The 19,742-nt window shown below is 35.5% G+C and overlaps 1 protein-coding gene across 1 annotated transcript in view; it reads left to right on the top strand.

Moving 5' to 3' along the window:
- Nucleotides 1-19,742, top strand: part of LOC117408672 (phospholipid-transporting ATPase IC-like) — a 53,106-nt gene that overhangs the window by 26,154 nt on the left and 7,210 nt on the right. The window contains exons 2-18 of the mRNA XM_034013869.3: nucleotides 5,543-5,735; nucleotides 6,182-6,279; nucleotides 7,748-7,861; nucleotides 8,674-8,772; nucleotides 9,218-9,279; nucleotides 9,474-9,546; nucleotides 9,863-9,933; nucleotides 13,551-13,633; nucleotides 14,208-14,366; nucleotides 14,571-14,659; nucleotides 15,194-15,384; nucleotides 15,603-15,811; nucleotides 15,911-15,954; nucleotides 16,555-16,711; nucleotides 16,961-17,149; nucleotides 19,245-19,357; nucleotides 19,519-19,683. Of these exons, the coding sequence (XP_033869760.1) occupies nucleotides 5,564-5,735; nucleotides 6,182-6,279; nucleotides 7,748-7,861; nucleotides 8,674-8,772; nucleotides 9,218-9,279; nucleotides 9,474-9,546; nucleotides 9,863-9,933; nucleotides 13,551-13,633; nucleotides 14,208-14,366; nucleotides 14,571-14,659; nucleotides 15,194-15,384; nucleotides 15,603-15,811; nucleotides 15,911-15,954; nucleotides 16,555-16,711; nucleotides 16,961-17,149; nucleotides 19,245-19,357; nucleotides 19,519-19,683 (2,088 nt within the window). The 5' untranslated portion in view covers nucleotides 5,543-5,563. The remainder of the gene's footprint in view (nucleotides 1-5,542; nucleotides 5,736-6,181; nucleotides 6,280-7,747; nucleotides 7,862-8,673; nucleotides 8,773-9,217; nucleotides 9,280-9,473; nucleotides 9,547-9,862; nucleotides 9,934-13,550; nucleotides 13,634-14,207; nucleotides 14,367-14,570; nucleotides 14,660-15,193; nucleotides 15,385-15,602; nucleotides 15,812-15,910; nucleotides 15,955-16,554; nucleotides 16,712-16,960; nucleotides 17,150-19,244; nucleotides 19,358-19,518; nucleotides 19,684-19,742) is intronic.

Genomic DNA, 19,742 nt, shown 5'->3' with positions numbered 1-19,742 from the left:
TAAGAGAAGAATCAGACTTAATAGTAGGGTTATTTTTGGGCGGATTTATTAACCTTTGTCTACAATGTTAAAAAGAATCTTAGAATTATTTACATTAGTTTGAATTAAATTTGAATAGTATGCTGATCTGGCCAACGACAGAGCCTTTCTGTAAATGGCCTGATGGTCCTTCCAAGCAATAAAATGAACGTGCAATTTAATCTAAAGTTATGCACAACTTTTCCGAGAATTTGATAGCAGTTAGAATTGATAGCCTGGGTTTTAATTGCATGGTGAGTGATGTCAGCAGATATATGGGTATATCAACCTCAAACAGAATGGCAAGATGGTCTGAGATGGAGAGTATTTTTTTTACGACTAAGCCGCGAGAAAATACCAGATCTAGGGTATGGCCATGATTTATGTGTAGGGCCATTTACATGCAATACAAAATAGAATGAATCTAGGTCTAAGGAATTCTAACGAATTAGAGTCAGAAATAATATCAACATAGAAATTAAAATCACCCAGTAAAGTAATCTTTTCATACTTAACTGTCAATGTAGGCAGAAACTCCCCAAATTTGCACAAAAATTTTGGGTGTGACTTGGGTGGACGGTAGACTGTGTTATAATACGAACAGGATGTCGGCTATTTAGTGAATGTAAGAACTTTGAAGGATGAGTATGCTTCAACAATATCATCCGTTATATGATGTTCCTTGCTATAAACTGCGGCAGGTCCACCTCCCCGCCCAGTAGAGCAGGCTTTTTGAAAAAATTAATTAGGAGATGCTTCGATTTTAATGATGTATTGTCAACAAAATAATACATTTTTAATTGTGTTCGTTTTTTCCTCTAAAACTGTATTTTCTAATTTAACAAGGCGAGAACATTACAAACGTTTTTTCAAACTCACTTGAAGTCTAATGTTTGAGATCACTACCCTCCTAAATTGCTTAGCACAATTGCCTTGCAAATGAGGCCATGGTCTCAACTGCATAAATAATAAATACATGAATCAATGATCTATCTTTTATAAATATAATTTACTGATTTTTTTTTTATTTTTTTATTTTTTATATTCATTCAATAAAAAATATTGTATTAAAGTTTGTATTTCACTAGATGCCCATTTTTAACACCCTGCAATTAATTGCTGTCCGTAGATTGAGCAGCATCTTTGAAATCTCTTCGGGAACTGTGCATTTGTTCAAAGCACATTTCGCAATTTGATTGTTTGTAAATGCTCAAATTGCAAAATTGGTTATTTTTCTTTTTTTGACTTGACGGGAAAAAAAAAAGAACCGTGTGTGTAATATTATATATATATATATATATATATATATATATATATATATATATATATATATATATATATATATATATTACTGTGCTACCCGGGTCTCTTTTTACTACCCAGGTTTTGATTTATTAATTTGAGAATTTAAAGAAAATATGACAATGCATTGTAAGCGCAGGTCTGGCTGGCGTAATAAAGACAACATTAAAACAAGCTTTTGCATTAAGCCTTTTCTTAACTGACAGTATATCAATGTTTTACACAAAACAATAACACACAGCGAGAGGCAAGTACACCTCAATAATAGTAACTGCAGTGACTTTTCTTCTCCGGAACTTAAGTCAGAAACAAAAAAACATAACAGGGCTCTACAGTGCGACTAATTTGGTCGCATATGCGACAAAAAATGCACTTGTGAGAATGTAAATTTTAATTCAGGCGTACGTGTGCCACTAGACTAGAAACTCCTAAAGGTTGACTATAAAAAATATAAATTTAAGTTTAAATTTAAAAACATAAATTTAAGTTTTTTTTTTTCTTCAATCACACATCTACACAAGTCTGTGATTTAAAATAAATTATATTGTTAAGGAACTTTTCCACAAGGACTGTTGGGGGTGGGGGTGGGGTGTATGTAATACCAGAGGGTCAGTAATTGACCGTGTATTTGTGTGTGTCTGTTTAATAATTGAGAGATCATTTGGTATGCTGCCATGGGCTGACAGATGATGCAATGGCAGAACTATTATCAGATGCAGTGTCTGTGATCTGTCAGCAGGTCTAATTTTTTTTAAATAGGTTGAGCACCAGTAATTCATGAAGGGTGTTATTGGACACCCGTAAAACCAGTTAGTGTATACAACACTTATGATCCTGATCTATCATTTGACTTATAATAGGGAAGTTATTAAAGTATATTTTTATCATTTGAGAAATATTTTAAAAACCTAGACAAATTATTTCCGTATCTGACGCCGAGAGACTAAGGCATGCCTTTTGTTTCATCTAGAATTGATTATTGTAATGCACTTTTTTTTCTGGGTCCCAAAATGTGTGGTATCCCGCTTGCAGCTTGTTCAGAATTCTGCCGCTAGAATTCTGACTAAAACCAGGAAAAGTTAACATATTACCCCTGTTTTGACCTCTTTACATTGGCTCCTTGTGCAGTATAGAATTGATTTTAAGATTTTGCTGTAAACTTACAAGGCCCTGAATGGATTAGCACCTAGTTATTTGTAGGAGTTACTTACCCTGTATCTTCCAAAAAGCACTCTGAGATCACAGCAGTTCACACTCTCTTTACATGTCGAATACATTGCAGTTTACAGAGGTGAGTTAAAAAAAATCCAACCTGCCTTAGTGTCCTGAGATTCTGGAGCCTGTTGACAACCCTATCTGAGAGCTATGAGGAAAACATTACCATGATGAGTGACCTGAATCTCTCTGCGAAATAAAACCCACGTTGATATAAATGCACTGTGTGTGTAACGCATATCAAATAGGCTACAAAATATAAAATAAATTAATACACAGCAGTTCCCAAATGGTTCAACTTGTATTGGCACATTACAGTAATGTAAAATTATATTTACTAAAGCATGTTGTTCAACAACGTCTTGCATATCTGACAGTTGTAAAGTTACAAAAAAAAATTTTTGTACACCTTTTTTTTTTTTTTTTTTTTCTCAGAATGGTCTCTAGAACATGTCTCAAACAAAGCACAAAAGTATACAACAGTTTGCCGTTACTATATTTTACAGGTTTACTGCATAACTTTACTCCATGAAACGTGTGATGTGAATGTGCTGTTGCACACGGGGGTATGTTTGCATTCAGCAGCTGCATGATGTGTTTAGTGTGTGTGCCACAAGTAATAGGGAGTTGAGAGCCACGACAGTTCATAAAATGTGTTTTTGTTACTAAATACAAAAGTTACGTTCAAATACCGGATTCATGTTTTATTTAAAGAAGAAAAGCACACATTGGAGGGATGTATTAAAATGTGTGTGTGTAATATATATATATATATATATATACAGACGTGCTCAAATTTGTTGGTACCCTTACAGCTCATTGAAATAATGCTTGATTCCTCCTGAAAAGTGATGAAATTAAAAGCTATTTTATCACGTATACTTGCATGCCTTTGGTATGTCATAGAATAAAGCAAAGAAGCTGTGAAAAGAGATGAATTATTGCTTATTCTACAAAGATATTCTAAAATGGCCTGGACACATTTGTTGGTACCCCTTAGAAAAGATAATAAATAATTGGATTATAGTGATATTTCAAACTAATTCGTTTCTTTAATTAGTATCACACATGTCTCCAATCTTGTAATCAGTCATTCAGCCTATTTAAATGGAGAAAAGTAGTCACTGTGCTGTTTGGTATCATTGTGTGCACCACACTGAACATGGACCAGAGAAAGCAAAGGAGAGAGTTGTCTGAGGAGATCAGAAAGAAAATAATAGACAAGCATGGTAAAGGTAAAGGCTACAAGACCATCTCCAAGCAGCTTGATGTTCCTGTGACAACAGTTGCAAATATTATTAAGAAGTTTAAGGTCCATGGAATTGTAGCCAACCTCCCTGTGTGCGGCCGCAAGAGGAAAATCGACCCCAGATTGAACAGAAGGATAGTGCGAATGGTAGAAAAAGAACCAAGGATAACTGCCAAAGAGATACAAGCTGAACTCCAAGGTGATGGTACGTCAGTTTCTGATCGCATCATCTGTCGCTTTTTGAGCGAAAGTGGGCTCCATGGAAGAAGACCCAGGAGAACTCCACTTTTGAAAGAAAAACATAAAAAAGCCAGACTGGAATTTGCTAAAATGCATATTGACAAGCCACAATCCTTCTGGGAGAATGTCCTTTGGACAGATGAGTCAAAACTGGAGCTTTTTGGCAAGTCACATCAGCTCTATGTTCACAGACGAAAAAATGAAGCTTTCAAAGAAAAGAACACCATACCTACAGTGAAACATGGAGGAGGCTCAGTTATGTTTTGGGGCTGCTTTGCTGTGCCTGGCACAGGGTGCCTTGAATCTGTGCAGGGCACAATGAAATCAAGACTATCAAGGCATTCTGGAGCGAAACGTACTGCCCAGTGTCAGAAAGCTCTGTCTCGGTCGCAGGTCATGGGTCCTCCAACAGGATAATGACCCAAAACACACAGCTAAAAGCACCCAAGAATGGATAAGAACAAAACATTGGACTATTCTGAAGTGGCCTTCTATGAGTCCTGATCTGAATCCTATCGAACATCTATGGAAAGAGCTGAAACTTGAGGTCTGGAGAAGGCACCCATCAAACCTAAGACAGCTGGAGCAGTTTCCTCAGGAAGAGTGGGCCAAACTACCTGTTAACAGGTACAGAAGTCTCATTGAGAGCTACAGAAAACATTTGATTGCAGTGATTGCCTCTAAAGGTTGTGCAACAAAATATTAGGTTAGCGGTCCCATCATTTTTGTCCATGCCATTTTCATTTGTTTTATTATTTATAATATTATGTTGAATAAAAAAATCAAAAGCAAAGTCTGATTTCTATTAAATATGGAATAAACAATGGTGGATGCCAATTACTTTTGTCAGTTTCAAGTTATTTCAGAGAAAATTGTGCATTCTTCGTTTTTTGTGGAGGGGTACCAACAAATTTGAGCACGTCTATCTATATATATATATAATATATATATGTATATATATATATTATATATATATATAGCTAGGGTTGGCAGGGAGGGGGTTACAGTCCTCCCTGCCAGAATACATGCAAGACTCTGGCTGGAGCCTTAATTGAATGATTGATGGTTAATTAGGGTCCAGCCACATGGTATATAAGGAAGGATAAATCCTTTGTCTGGGGGTGGTGTTTAGGTGAGTCTATGTACTGTGTTTTTAGATAACTTGGTCAATGAAGGTGAATGCCCAGCCTGACAGCAGAATTGTTTTGTTTAACCTTTTGTTTTGGCCCTTGTGCCTGATTTATTTGTTTGTGTGTTTTGTTGCTTGTGTATTAAAGGTCCACGTACGCACTTGAATCGCAGCTTTTCCTGAGTCTTATTTCTGACGCTATCCTGTTACAGGCTGCTTTAAGTATTGTTTATGAAATCCGGTGACACTTGATCCACATATGGACATTTGTAAAATGTATCAAACAGGTAACATGTACTGTTAACATATTGATCGAGCAAGAGATGGTCAAAGCTACCATGCCATTTTGATTTATTTTTTGACGCTTTGTTCTGTTTTTACCCCCTTAGTGACCCCTAGTACCAGTCAACATGGATCAGCGCTCTAGAGTAAGCTCAGTTGATTCTTTAGGTCCTAATGATGAGGACATGCCATACAGTGACGATGAAACTGATGATGAATTAGATGAGCCACAACCAAAAATCACTGAGCAAAATCGCATTAATCAGGAGACCGAGGACAAGCAGGGGCCAGTGAAGAAAGGTATGTTTTGCCAGTAGCTGCTGCTAGCAATGTGAACTTTTTATTTTAATTAATTAATTAATTAATTAATTAATTAATTAAATTTATTTATTACTAAGGCATCCAAACTGTTTTAGCTATTACTAAAATCTAAATTAGAGTTGGATTCAAACAAATTATTTGCCCAGTTTTATAAGACACCTTTTTCAATGTTATCATTGGATGTTTCAACTAGGATGTGGAAACTAGTCCTGTAAATGTATTGAAATTCACACATGGGAATGTTAATGAAATGTACCCATGCACACATTAACTAATGCTGAAGTGGCTCTAGAGCAGCTGTTTTCATATGTTATTTATATTTAGTATTTATATGTGGGACGATTTCCTTTGACATCTGAAATGCTAGTCCTTGACTTCATTGCAATATGTGTCTTTGTTCTCTAAGTCTTCCTCTCTTGTTTCAGAGGGCACCTGGAAAGTAAAAGCAAATGACAGGAGATTCTGTGAGCTGCCAGAGTTTCAGAAAAAGAGCTTCTTATGGTTTAAGAAGAGTAAATATTCAGTAAGTTGGTTTTATTGTGTCACGTAGACAATTGTTTTCACTGTATGCCTTCACAGTGTAGGTATAAGCAGACAGGTCTGTCTTTACAAAGTTCCATATAGTTTTACTTTTTGTATGTGTGTGATTCAGAGTTGTAGATTTTGTTAACTGTGGTAATGGTGTTTTAACCATTCAGAGGGGAACCAATTCACTTTAGTAGATGAAAATAAACATGTTGCAGTGCAGTAGGCAATATTAGTTTAAGAAACTTCTGTGGAATTATTATAACTAAAGAACGGATTTGATATTTTAAGTAGTATGATTTTACATTAGTCAAACACACAGATCCTCAAGAATAATGTATGTGTAATCAAATATAACTAAGTACCTGGAAAGGAAGACGATCCTCTCAACAGGTGTATGAAGTTTTGTGTAATTCTACTTAAAGTAACCAGATCTGTAAGTTAGTGTTACAGAACAGACTGCAAAGTTTACAACTAATGCATTACGTTACCTTTCCTGTGTCCTGTGCTGTCTCTGTCTTATATTTTAAACATATGGCCGACTCTTGAATTTTATAATCCCACATCGTGACCAATAAATCAATTGGGCAATGCTTTTTCAACATTTACTTGGCAGTGCTCACCAGGAGAAATTTGCGGATCAATGTATCCTCATCACAACTCCTCCTTAACAATGCAGATTTTCTGTTCCCACAATACACCACTCCTTTCAATTGGAGCAACAACAACGTTGCAGGAGGCACTGGATACCCTGTGATGTTTAGAAGAACTAGTGTTCCAGAGTAATATATCTATATCTCAAAACAATCATATATATATATATATATATATATATATATATATATATATACTGCGATATGGTCAACTGGAGATACAGCAAAGTTAAAGTGATGTGTTGTAAATACTGCAGGGTGTTCTGCAACACTTCAGTTCCGAAGCACACAATACCTAAAAGTGTGGTTGTTTTGTTCAAAGGGTTAACCCTAGGCTCTGTCAGTAAGTATTGTCCATACTCTTTCACTGTTTTAAGACTCTGTGCTGGTAAACCTTGTTAAATACCAGACACATGAAAAACAGTTGCTACCAAAACCTAGACTCCAACAACTAGTAATATAAAACAAGGTATCATATGCACTTGTTTATTTTTTCGTTTTGTTAAATTTAATTTGGAATAAGTTAAATGCAGCAGTAAATTCTTTGTAAATATGACCCTGTACAGCTTTTTAAAATTATTATTTATGCAGGGTAGCCACTGAGACATTTCAGTCATATGTTTAAAATAAAATATTTGAATGATTTTTACATTATTTATTACAATCAGTCCAACGATGTTTTTTAATGTGTAAGGAAAGACATCTTAAACTGTCTGCAATACTGGCATCCTCAGACATTACCACAGGTATACTTGCATAAACCTGAATGACAAAATAAATTACACATTAATATGTTTGTTTGTTTTCTTCCAGGGGAATTCAATCAGAACCTACAAATATAATCCCATCACGTTTTTACCATTGAACTTGATTGATCAGTTTAAAAGAGCAGCCAACGCCTATTTCCTTGCACTACTTATCTTGCAGGTAGGTAGTCTCGGTGTCGGAAATCAATTTGTTAATCAATCAATCAACCAACCACTTATCTTTATTTACCCAAGTAAAACAATTCAGAATGGCGCTTCCTTTACAACAGCAACTTGCACAAGCTGCATCTGGACACAAGAACAATGAGGCAGTGAGCCATTCTTTAGAGCAAAAGACAAACATGTTTACCTTTTATAGAGCAATACATCATTTGAATGCTATAAAACTAGAAGGAAACTTCTCTGAACAATAATTTCACTGTTCCTTGCTGTAACAAAGTTGTTTCTGTAATAAATGCACCAGAAAGAAATGCCATATAGAACAAATGTAGTGGTTATATGGGGGCAGGTTAATGGTTACAGTCTTGAAGAGAAGACCTGTTTTGAGAAGCATTTTAAAGCCACTGGTTTGCTTTAAACAATCTACAAAGTGAATCTAAAGAACATGGAGAATACATTAGTTAATATAACCCTAATATTTTGTACCCATATGAAGTTGCTCTTTAAGATACACCTTTAATGAGCTTTATTGAGTATTTAAGCTATCCAATGTGCAATTAGACTGGTGATGTAATTTACAGCATAGTTCCTTAACAATGGTAATAGTGTACTATTAAACTGCATACTGTAGTTAACGTTTCTGTTGAATATTGTGTGCCTTCATTCAGTAACTGTGGATTACATTTTTTTGTACAGTATTAAAACACTATTCCTCTTGTGGCTTAGCCTAATATTGAATGATGAGAAGTCTTCAGACATGTAATATTCCATGCAAGACTATTCCATGTAAATGTTGTGTTATTTGTGTTTCAGGTAATTCCTCAAATCTCCACACTGCCTTGGTATACAACGTTGGTGCCTTTGATCCTGGTGCTGGGAATCACTGCCATCAAAGACCTGGTGGATGATATTGTAAGTGTTTGGTGTATGTTGCTATGCTAGCATTCAACCACCTACTGATTTTTACTGTACTTTTTATAACTGCTCTTATCTGTAATGTGATATTTTGAAATGTGATACCTTGTATTGTGATATTTTGTAACCACTGTAAGTTGCCCTGGATAAGGGCGTCTGCTAAGAAATAATGTGCATAATGCACAGTGTTTCCATTCATACAACTGCTTGTACCAATATGCAGCGCTATACACCTCACAGTAGTGAAAGCCCACAGTGTCAGGTCTGTAATATACACTGTGATACTTATTTGAATTAATGTCTGGTCTATTGCAGCCAGTATAGACATTCTCTGCATGTTGTTCTATTAGGCTTTATTGTTAAATAAAGGATAACGAGCACATACTTTGGACAGAACCTGTGTCATGCTAATAACATTTTAATTTTGTCTTTCATCTTTTAGGCACGTCACAGGATGGACAATGAAATTAATAATAGGTCATGTGATGTCCTTCAGGATGGCAGGTATTCTGCAATTGTCTAGCATAATATGTAATCTACATAAGCAGCCAGCATTTAAGTTGAATTTCCCTTTCAATATTTGCTTTAAGCTTAATACTCTCAATTGTGTGGTATGAGTGGTTTTAAGGTGTTTATGCATGGTCTACTTTTATTTCCAGAGCTAATTTTAAATTCTCTTTTATATATATTTTTTAAAGGTTTCAATCATACAAATGGAAGGACGTTCAAGTTGGGGATATTGTTCGATTGAAGAAAAATGATTTTATTCCTGTAAGATGATTTTACTTTTATACCAGATGAAATGTTTTTTAATATTTACTTTTTGTGTGCTGACTAGCCTGTAAAAATTTGTGTTTCTCTGTCCCTGTCCTCAAGTACCCCTAACAATGCTAGAATTAAATATTTATTTGGAATGCATTCAAGTGCACACATGCAGTTCTCACAGAACCTTGTCTGAAGTTTTAAATCATCTGTAACTAAAGTGAGCGTGTTTTGTTTCTGCTTCATTTAATCATTTATTATTTTTTCAGATTTGATTTATGTCATATGTTTTTGTTTCATGACATTTTGATTTCATTCCATTCAGGCTGATATTCTGTTGTTGTCCACCTCGGAACCAAACAGTCTTTGTTATGTTGAAACAGCTGAACTTGATGGGTAAGATGTCTTCATTTAATTTTACATATATATATAATATATATTGTGATAACTTGCCCCCACTCGGGTTCGTTGCCCCTTTAAAAATTGACCCAGACACAAATTGGGGGTTCAGCGCTTCCGCGCACTTTTAATAATACAAACAGAAACACAAAAAACAAAACCAAACACCTAGCTCCTTCGGAGCGCTAACTAAAACTCCGGAACACCCTGACTATAAAGTGGGACGGCTAAGCCGTTTCCCCACAACACAAAACACACAAAAATTCTTCACTTGCCGACTGCTTGGAAACAGAGCACACCTTCCTGCCTCCTTCTATACAGCAGCCCTGAGCAGACTAACTGCACCTCTTATATACCATGCACCTGGTCCTAATTTAACAATAATTACCAGGTGCAGGGGATAATTAACAATTAACACCAATGTGCATTCGCACATGTTTTCTACCATGCAGGGAGGATTAACCCCCTCCCTGCTGTGTTACAATATATATATATATATATATATATATATATATATATATATATATATATATATATATATATATATATATTTTTTTTTTTTTTTTTTTTGTGCAAGCCCATTTATAATTTGCTGCCATAATGTGCTTTATGTACTGATTGGTAAAGCTCATGTTGCCATCATTAAACACACACAATGCAATTGTTCCCAATAAAAAAAAAAAGTCTTGTGGCACCACCCGATAACCAAACAGAGCTCCACTCCAACAGCCTAATGCTGAATATGTTCATTACGCGGAAGTATATTCAAATAAAGTTGTTTTCTAGACATGGAAAATTCAGAAACGTATCTACAAAACCTCACAAGTGTGTGGGAGTTTAATCTAATAAAGTCTGGATCTGAGCCCTCAGTCATAACCATATCTAAGTAAGGTTTCGGTTTGATGTCTGTTGTAGAATATTCTCTTTTTATATAAGAAAAAAAAAAACACGGGTGAGTGGTTCAGGGTGTGAATATTGCAATTTTACTATATTATATTCCTTAATTTAACCGCCTTTTACAATAATGATGTGTCTTTTGAAAGAAAAAATAAAGGAAAGATTATTTTATGTTTTATCTTGTTTAACCACTTCAACTCCAGATGTAAGAACGAAACCCCTTCCCAGGTACCAGATTTTGAAAATTATTATAATGTTTTCAAACCTGTAATTGCTATAAAATGTTAACATATGATGAATAAAACACAAATAAATTACCTAAACTGTGTTTTTCATTACATACCCATGTTCAATATAGAGATAAAAACACTTTTTTAAATTTGTTTGAACAATGAAAACAAAAACCCTGCTAATAACAATAATAATCAGTAAATGGTCAAACAACATCAAAACGTGTGCCATTATGTTCAATACAACAGGACCTGGTGTTGCCTTAGCAACCACTGCACATTTTTCTTGTGTCCTTTCTTTTGTTTTCGTTTTCACAGTAGACCCTGCACCATTTTTGCGGTCTCCTCTTCCCTTGTGTTGGAGGGATAGTCACAAATGTGTGTACAGGGCTACTTTGCACAGGCATTGTGATGGATCTGGCTGCCGCAGATGCCTGGTTATTGCCTTGTACACAGTGCTGTGTTTTGATAGTATTTCGTCACAACACTGCCATTTCAAACCAATCAGCTTCCTGTTTGCAGCTGGCTTACCTGTAAAGTAGCTGCATGTGCTTTTTGTTTGTACAGTCAAAAAGGTAAGTGATTTAGCTTTTCGGGAACAAAAGCCAAAAAGCACTCCAATGGAAAACGCAAACTCAAGTTCCATGGCGGGGTGCACATCTGTGTAAACAGGTGCAAAATCAAATGATGGAGGACTGGCATCATGGTAGGGATCAGTAATAAACACCCAGTCCCCTGCTGTTCTTGTCTCCAAATCATCTTCATCATTATCGCTGAGTGATAAGTCAGCATCACTGTCGCTGGTATCGAAATCCTCTGAACCAACTTCGAAATCTTCATCACTGCCGTTGTCGCTCTCCAAGTACGTTGCCATGTTTAGCTTTCGCTAAAAACTATATAAACTACAACTAAACAAGTAAAACTAATAATAAAACCAAAAATAATTTTAAACACTAATATATATATATATATATATATATATATATATATATATATATATATATATACTTGTTGAATGGTTTCCTCCAATGTATCTGTCTTCTAAACGCCCACAGATAGATCGGAATCGCTATTGACACGCAATTGGATACAAATGTCACCTGACCCTCCTCCGACTTTCATTGCACATTCCACAGCACTAGCACTGCATTAGAGAATGAAACCTAAAACGCTGGACTGAGAGAGCGCTCATAGGGAAACTTGACGTACGCACGTACGACATGGTACTGTAAGTGGGTTTTCATTTGACGTACGTGCATACGCCATGGTGTTGAAGTGGTTAAATAGATACTAATTTACATACAATTTAACATATACATACAAATCTAAACCTTCAAACCATGCCATAGAAGACATTTGGGTGATACTTTAGTTTAGGGATGCATTATAAGTAGGGCTTCTGATTTTCGGCTTTAATCAATAGAAAAATTTAATCGTTGTATAGCCAATAAACACTGGAAAAACTGTGGAAATGGTTAATCAAATCACATTGACCACCCCTTTCCCATTTAAACAAAAACTACAAAAAAAAAGACCTTTCCCTGTGCAGTTGGGCAATGTCCCTCCTTCCTGACTATCATTGATTCATTCTAAATACTTTTAAACCCACCCCAGCTACTGAGTGGCAGCACAATTCCTACATTTCTATTGGTTGGCTCCACTTGCAAGATTTAAAACAAGACTATAATTACAAATTGAGGCTTGTTTACAGGATTTAAAGCTGTATTACAGTTAAGGTACAGAATTGAAAATTGTGGCGAAATGTAAAAAAATGCCTACACACAAAAACCCCAGAAGAATGTCCTCGTGACCATAAGGATTACGTTGTGGAAAACAGCAAAGGAAAGAAGATACAACTTCTAAGTGTGCAAGTACTGTCGAGTTACAATACATATTTTGACAGAACAAATTGGCCAAACATTTTGGAAAGTAACCGAAAACACAAAAGTATATAAAAAGCGAAAGCCCTGAAAACAAACTATTTGCATAAAACTCAGATAGCTAAAAAAAATACACAGAAAAATGAAATTAATAAAAACAGAAAAACTGAAAAAAGAAGCACTGATTCTAAGTGATTGTAACCAGGCTATAAACATGTTAATAGTTATGCTATTAACAATTATAGAAATAAGACTATTATACACTTTTGCCAGTGGTGGTTTTTCTTTTTTTTTTTTTTTTTTTGTCATTGGACCCCACATTTTATCGAAGCAATTACGTTTTCCTGAAAATCAGGAGCCTGTAATAGTATCTGATGTTTCCATTCATGGAGATTAGACATTTCTTCCCTTTTTTTGTATGTTTTGCATCTACAAGTCTTGTAGATGCAATGGCAAGTATAAAGCGTGTAATTTACTAGCAATGACCTTTTGTAATTTATGAACCTGTGATTTAACAGCATTATTAATATTGTATGCTAGCCAGGATTTCACTGAAATATATTTATGTAATTATTTATTTATTTATTTTAATTAATATTTATTTCAGAGAAACTAATTTGAAGTTTAAACTGGGCCTGAAGGTAACACACGAAGAACTACAAACAGAACAGCAGTTGTCAGATTATGATGGTGTGTACATTTTAACTATTACCACATCTTTAGAAACTCCAATGGCTTAGTAATAGTAGAGGAGTTAGTTCTCCTATTGTCCATGGTAATACTAGAAGCTACATTTGATACTTTTATAATGGCATGTATGAGGAGTGATTTGGGGATTATGATGTGGACTGTCTGTCATTTTATTGTATTTATCTAAGGCAAAACATGTTGGCGAAGGCTGAGAAAGACAATCCTACTGTTAACAATGTATTTCAATTAACCCTGGGCGGTGAGGGCACATGGTAGATCGATTTGATTGGCAATAGGGTATTGAACCTGTAACGGCTAATTCAATTCCAACAGCAGTAATCTGAGAGATTTCCATCCAGTGCGTGTTCTGTAAAAACTTTGATCTTTAAAACTGGCTGCATAATTTCATATCAACAAGTAAGATCTGATTTGCTTCAATGATTGTTCTTGGATTTGGTTACGTAAATTGATTCTAGTTTTTTACTGAGCTTGTTTGGATTGTATCAGCAAGCTGACAGAGCATCTAACTAAACGCTCCACAGGTTAACAATTTTCTTTTCTTTTTTTTTGTTAGCTATGATTGAATGTGAAGAGCCCAACAACAGACTAGACAAATTCACTGGCACTATGATGTGGAGAAATGACAGTTACTCACTGGATCTGAGTAACATTCTACTGCGTGGTTGTACGGTGCGCAACACAGACATCACTCACGCATTGGTCATTTTTGCAGGTTAGTAAAATATATATATATATATTTAATATATATATATATATATATATATATATATATATATATATATATATATATATATATTCAAGTGGTTAAAGTGGTTCTTTATCTTCTATAAATGTAATGATCTATTTTTCCTGCAGTAGAGTAGTATGTTGCAGGTATATATATAATATATATATTTTTTTCTTTTCCTTTTTTTAGGGGCGGACACCAAAATCATGAAGAATGGTGGCAAAACTAGATTTAAAAGGACCAATATTGATCGTCTGATGAATTACATGGTTTACACTGTACGTACAGCTTTTACAATTCATTATTATTCAAGACGTTAATACTGTCTGTCAGTAATTGTCATGTCCATGGGGGGTGGGGGCAAATTTATACTGAATGTAGAAAATACATTATATAATTGATTGTTGATTTGAGGTTCTTGTAATTGTATTAAGTGAAAATAAATCTTATTCCCTTTTTTATTTATATAATATGCACCCTATGTGTAACAGGCATGACAAAGCTGACTTTGGTTTTGTCCATTTTGAGTTTTGGACATTTTTGGTGTAATGCACACGTCTTGTGTGCTAGCCTACCAAAAACCCCAGAGTGTATTGTTCAGATCACGCCATTTGTGTATACTGCACATTTTACAGTGTATATACTAAGACAGCTCACAACCTGTAAATAACACACGCAAATTTTCATAAAATGTGCATGTTGTAGTCTCAAATGTTGGTCATAATTTTGATGTTACAGCACTACTTGCTGCTTTGCTCCAGAAATCATTTTCTTCTTTTTCTATTTTTTTTTTTTTTTTTTTTTTTGCACAGATCTTTTTCCTTCTTATTCTCATAGCAGCGGGCCTGGCTATTGGTCATACGTTTTGGCAGGAACAGATTGGCAGTAAAGCCTGGTACCTGAATGACGGATCATCTGAAAACTCAACCTACCGAGGCTTTATCACCTTCTGGGGTTATCTCATTGTTCTGAACACAATGGTCCCCATCTCTCTCTATGTGAGGTAAGGAAAGAGCCTTGTTGTGCTTAACAAATGTAAAATACTGTAATCAAAAAGCAGGACAAAATTTGGTTTCTTTGAACTATGGATTAGGGTGAATCAGTATGCCGTTGAGTGGAGCCAAATGTATTCCCCCAGATCTGAGCAACCCACAGGTAGCTTTTAATTTGGTCTGGGATGTGTCACTCAAAGCTAATCTCTTTTTCAAATGTCTTTTCAAGTGTTGAAGTTATCCGACTGGGTCAGAGTCACTTCATTAACTGGGACCTGCAGATGTACTATGAAGACAAGGACACTCCTGCCAAGGCTCGGACCACTACCCTAAATGAGCAGCTGGGACAGATAGAGTACATCTTCTCGGACAAGACCGGGACCCTCACCCAAAACATCATGGCCTTCAAAAAGTGTACCATCAATGGAAAGACATATGGTGAGCTTCAATATTGAACACAACACATTCTTTATTCAGGAACAAAGATTAAAGTTTTGAAAGATATTTCTGCTTTTCTAATATCATTATTCTCCTTAGGTAACCCATGTAATGCAGATGGAGTGAGTTTAGACAGCATTAACGTAAGACTTTTTTTTATATATGTGTGTGTATATATATATGTCTCTGTACAGTGGAACCCCATTTAATCCAAACTAAACCAGGGTGAGAGAGTTCTTTAAATAAATTTCAGATAAATTAGTTTGTGCACTGGAGGCCTTGTATTGAAGCAAGTGCAGCAGTGTGCCCCCTATTCGGTATTTTAACATTATAGTTTGAAGCTACCACTGTTTCTTGTAATCCTGTTTTAATCCTTTCAATATCACATGGGACAAGCTTTGCACTGTTGGAGGTGATATGTTTTGGGGCTTAATTCTGTCTGTGAAGAGATCTGGGATTTAAAGCTCGGCTACCGACGCTGAGTTACATTTTGCTGCCAGAAAATGCAGTCGTATGATGTAAACTGGTTATTATTGGGCAGTCATGGCTCCCCAGGTCCCATCTTTATGCCATTTCACAAGGACTGGCATTTTCAGTATGTGGAAAAACACAAATTGCATCTGTCGTTGGTTAGATTGTTACAGTATATGTTATCCATATTTTTTTTTTGTATTTGTACTGTATCCTGTATCCTTATATACTTTTGTCTTGTATTTTTTTTTTTTTCTTTCAAAACACTGCAGCCTGTGGATTTTAGCTGGAATAAGTATGCAGAGGGGAAGTTCCAGTTTTATGACCATTCTTTGCCACTTTGCATAAAGAAAGGGGAAGACCTACATGCTATGGAGTTTTTCAGATTACTTGCCCTTTGCCACACTGTGATGGTGGAAGAAAAGGAAGGTGAGTGAGAAGAAAAAAGCTAACCTTGGAGATTGAGGTTTTATTTATTTACAGATAACGTTATTCTTTTTTTACATTTAATTTTGACCTCTCGGAATTACAATCTCTGTTTTATGGGAATTCACTGACATTTCACTGGAACCTAATATACTGATCAGGTTATATTCAATGTATCTAAACATTGCAGTAAATTATTAAGGTTAAGGACAAGGTATTGTTTTAATGAACAAATTCTCTTTCTCATCTCAGGTCAGCTTGTTTATCAGGCAGCTTCCCCAGATGAAGGAGCCCTGGTTATGGCTGCCAGGAATTTTGGATTTGTCTTCCTGTCCCGATCACAAAACACTATTACAATAAGCGAGATGGGGTTGGAAAAAACATATGAAGTGATAGCAATATTAGACTTCAACAGTGACAGAAAACGAATGTCTATTATTTGTAAGTGGTAGATTTTTGTAAGATATTTTTATTTCTAAATATACATTTTGTGTGAAATACCTACTTTAAGGAAACAAATCTGGACACCTAAGGGTAATTTTAACAAAGCATTGTCTCTGATTTTCATGGAAATTGGTTACCACTTGGGGGTTTCATTGGAAAAATTATAATTTCAAATTGAAGCTTGATTGAGCAATGGTTCAGAATTTATAGAGATTCACAGTTTTAGGTTTTCAGCAGACCCACTGACATTCAAATTGATATTGCTCGGGATCCATTTGAAATAGAGACATGGTTTTAATGTCATTTTGTTGGAAAAGTTGAACATATTAACTAAACACATTTTAGAGACAATTTGTTTTATTACTTTGGCAGAAAATGTATAAAGGTGTAACCATCTCAGAATTTGTATGCCTGTTGGTCCAATCAAGCTGCAATTAAGATCTTTATTAATATCTGAGATGGTGCTGTGTTTGGGTTGTCCTGCTTTATCAAGGCATGACCCATACATTAGATATACAAAGTACATTTTGTGTATGCTGCAGATATGGTTACATTAAATATACCTACTGAACACATGCAACATTTTATGTTGCATGTGTTCAGTAGGTATATTTAATTTAACCATATCTTCAAAGTATGTATGTATGTATGTGTGTGTATATATGTATGTATGTATGTATGTATGTATGTATATGTTAGTGTAAGTTTTAGGGGAGGCAGATAAGCTGTGCAGCAAAATTGCTATGCGCATTTTTACCCATTTAAATAACAATTTAGTGCGGATTTCAGATTTGTTAATGGGTAAAAACAGCAGGTATGCAGCATATCTGGACCGCTGCATACAAGTCCACACTAATGAAGATGAAGTTTTGCAAATCAAAGGTACGCACATTGCGTAACATTGCGGACGCTAATGTTCTGTGCCGCAGGGACTTTGGAGGAGTTTTATGGGGAAGTCCTGTAGTACAAGCATGTAGTCAGGGCATAACTTTGGCAGGTTCAAACTTGCAAGAATATCAGTTCATATTCCGAAAAGACATTATGAAGTTACTGTAAATCCGGGAGACGCAAGAACACACGTTGCCTGGATTGGTTTCACAAACAACTGTCTGGAAGTTGTTTTCTTTCACTGACCGGCTGGCTGCAATAGCATTATGTTAATACTTAGTATTACCTGTAATTGTTTTTCAGTACAATTTCATATCGCCAGCGAACAGGTGTTATTAATCGATCGGACGATTAATCAATCAATAGAAAATGTCAATATGTGTGTGTTTGTTGCTTGAGTGTTTAATAGGTATACATATGGGAAACCTATCTGCAGCACACACTAATTTATTTCTTAGCAGATGTCCTTATCCAGGGCGACTTACAATTGTTACAAGATACCACATTATTTTTACATACAATTACCCATTTATACAGTTGGGTTTTTACTGGAGCAATCTAGGTAAAGTACCTTGCTCAAGGGTACAGCAGCAGTGTCCCCCACCTGGGCTTGAACCCACAACCCTCCGGTCAAGAGTCCAGAGCCCCTAACCACTACTCCACACTGCTGCCCACTTGCAGTTTTGTCTGTTGCTCATGTCGCACTGAATGTTGTGCTGTGTAATATATATAATTAATCATCCCTGTTTGTCTCGAAGACAGTTTGAGGTAGTGACTTCCTGTTTGGAGGGTTCTATAAACACACCGTTACAAAACTGAAGTAATGTGACTTGAGTAATTAGGGTATAGAGATAGAACATTTGGAGTTTGAGTTGTTTTCATTTGTGGAACACAAGTGTTCTGTGGTTTTTCTCAACTGTTGCAAGTATCCAATACAAGTTAACTGTTTTATACAGTCACAGAAATATTGGCACCCTACACTTTAATATCAGAGAATTGAACAAAACAAAGTGCTTTTTTTATATAAACATTGTTTGTTAAACTTGTGTGGTGTTTTTAATTGTGTATTTTGGTCTGTGTCAATTGGTGGCTCATGTTCACTAAATGCTTGTATTTAACATGTTTTGTGAATTCTCATATTAAGTGTAGGGTGTCAATACATTTGTGTGCGTGTGTTCTATAACTTCCGCTGCTTTCTTTTCAGTGAAACTCGCTGATGGCACAATCAGACTCTACTGTAAAGGGGCTGATACTGTTATCTACGAACGTTTGCACCCAGAGTCTGAAAACAAGGAAACTACCCAGACAGAACTTGATGTAAGTCTTTTGAACCATTTATTTTAATTCAAACTTAAAAATAACTCTTATATCTGTACTCTACAGACAGTAAAGTACAATCATATAAACTGCTTAACTGATCTAGGCAACTGTTTAAATGCTATATTATCTTTTTAAAATTGTTTTTATCTTTTTACCAGATTTTTGCAAACGAGACCCTGAGAACTCTCTGTCTGTGTTACAAAGACATCAGCGATGAGGAGTTTAGCACCTGGGCAGCTAAGCACAAGGATGCTAGAATTGCTGTGACAGACCGAGAAGCAGCTTTGGATAAAGTGTATGAAGAAATAGAAACCAACCTGTTTGTATGTCAATTTTTTAATTAATAATAAAACGACAGTGTCGTTTTTTTTTTTTTAAATCT

This window comes from Acipenser ruthenus, chromosome 2 (assembly GCF_902713425.1).
Source record: "Acipenser ruthenus chromosome 2, fAciRut3.2 maternal haplotype, whole genome shotgun sequence".
In the NCBI taxonomy this organism is placed as follows: domain Eukaryota; kingdom Metazoa; phylum Chordata; class Actinopteri; order Acipenseriformes; family Acipenseridae; genus Acipenser; species Acipenser ruthenus.
Note: the sequence above shows the minus strand (reverse complement) of the source record. Positions and strands in the feature narration are given on the sequence as shown.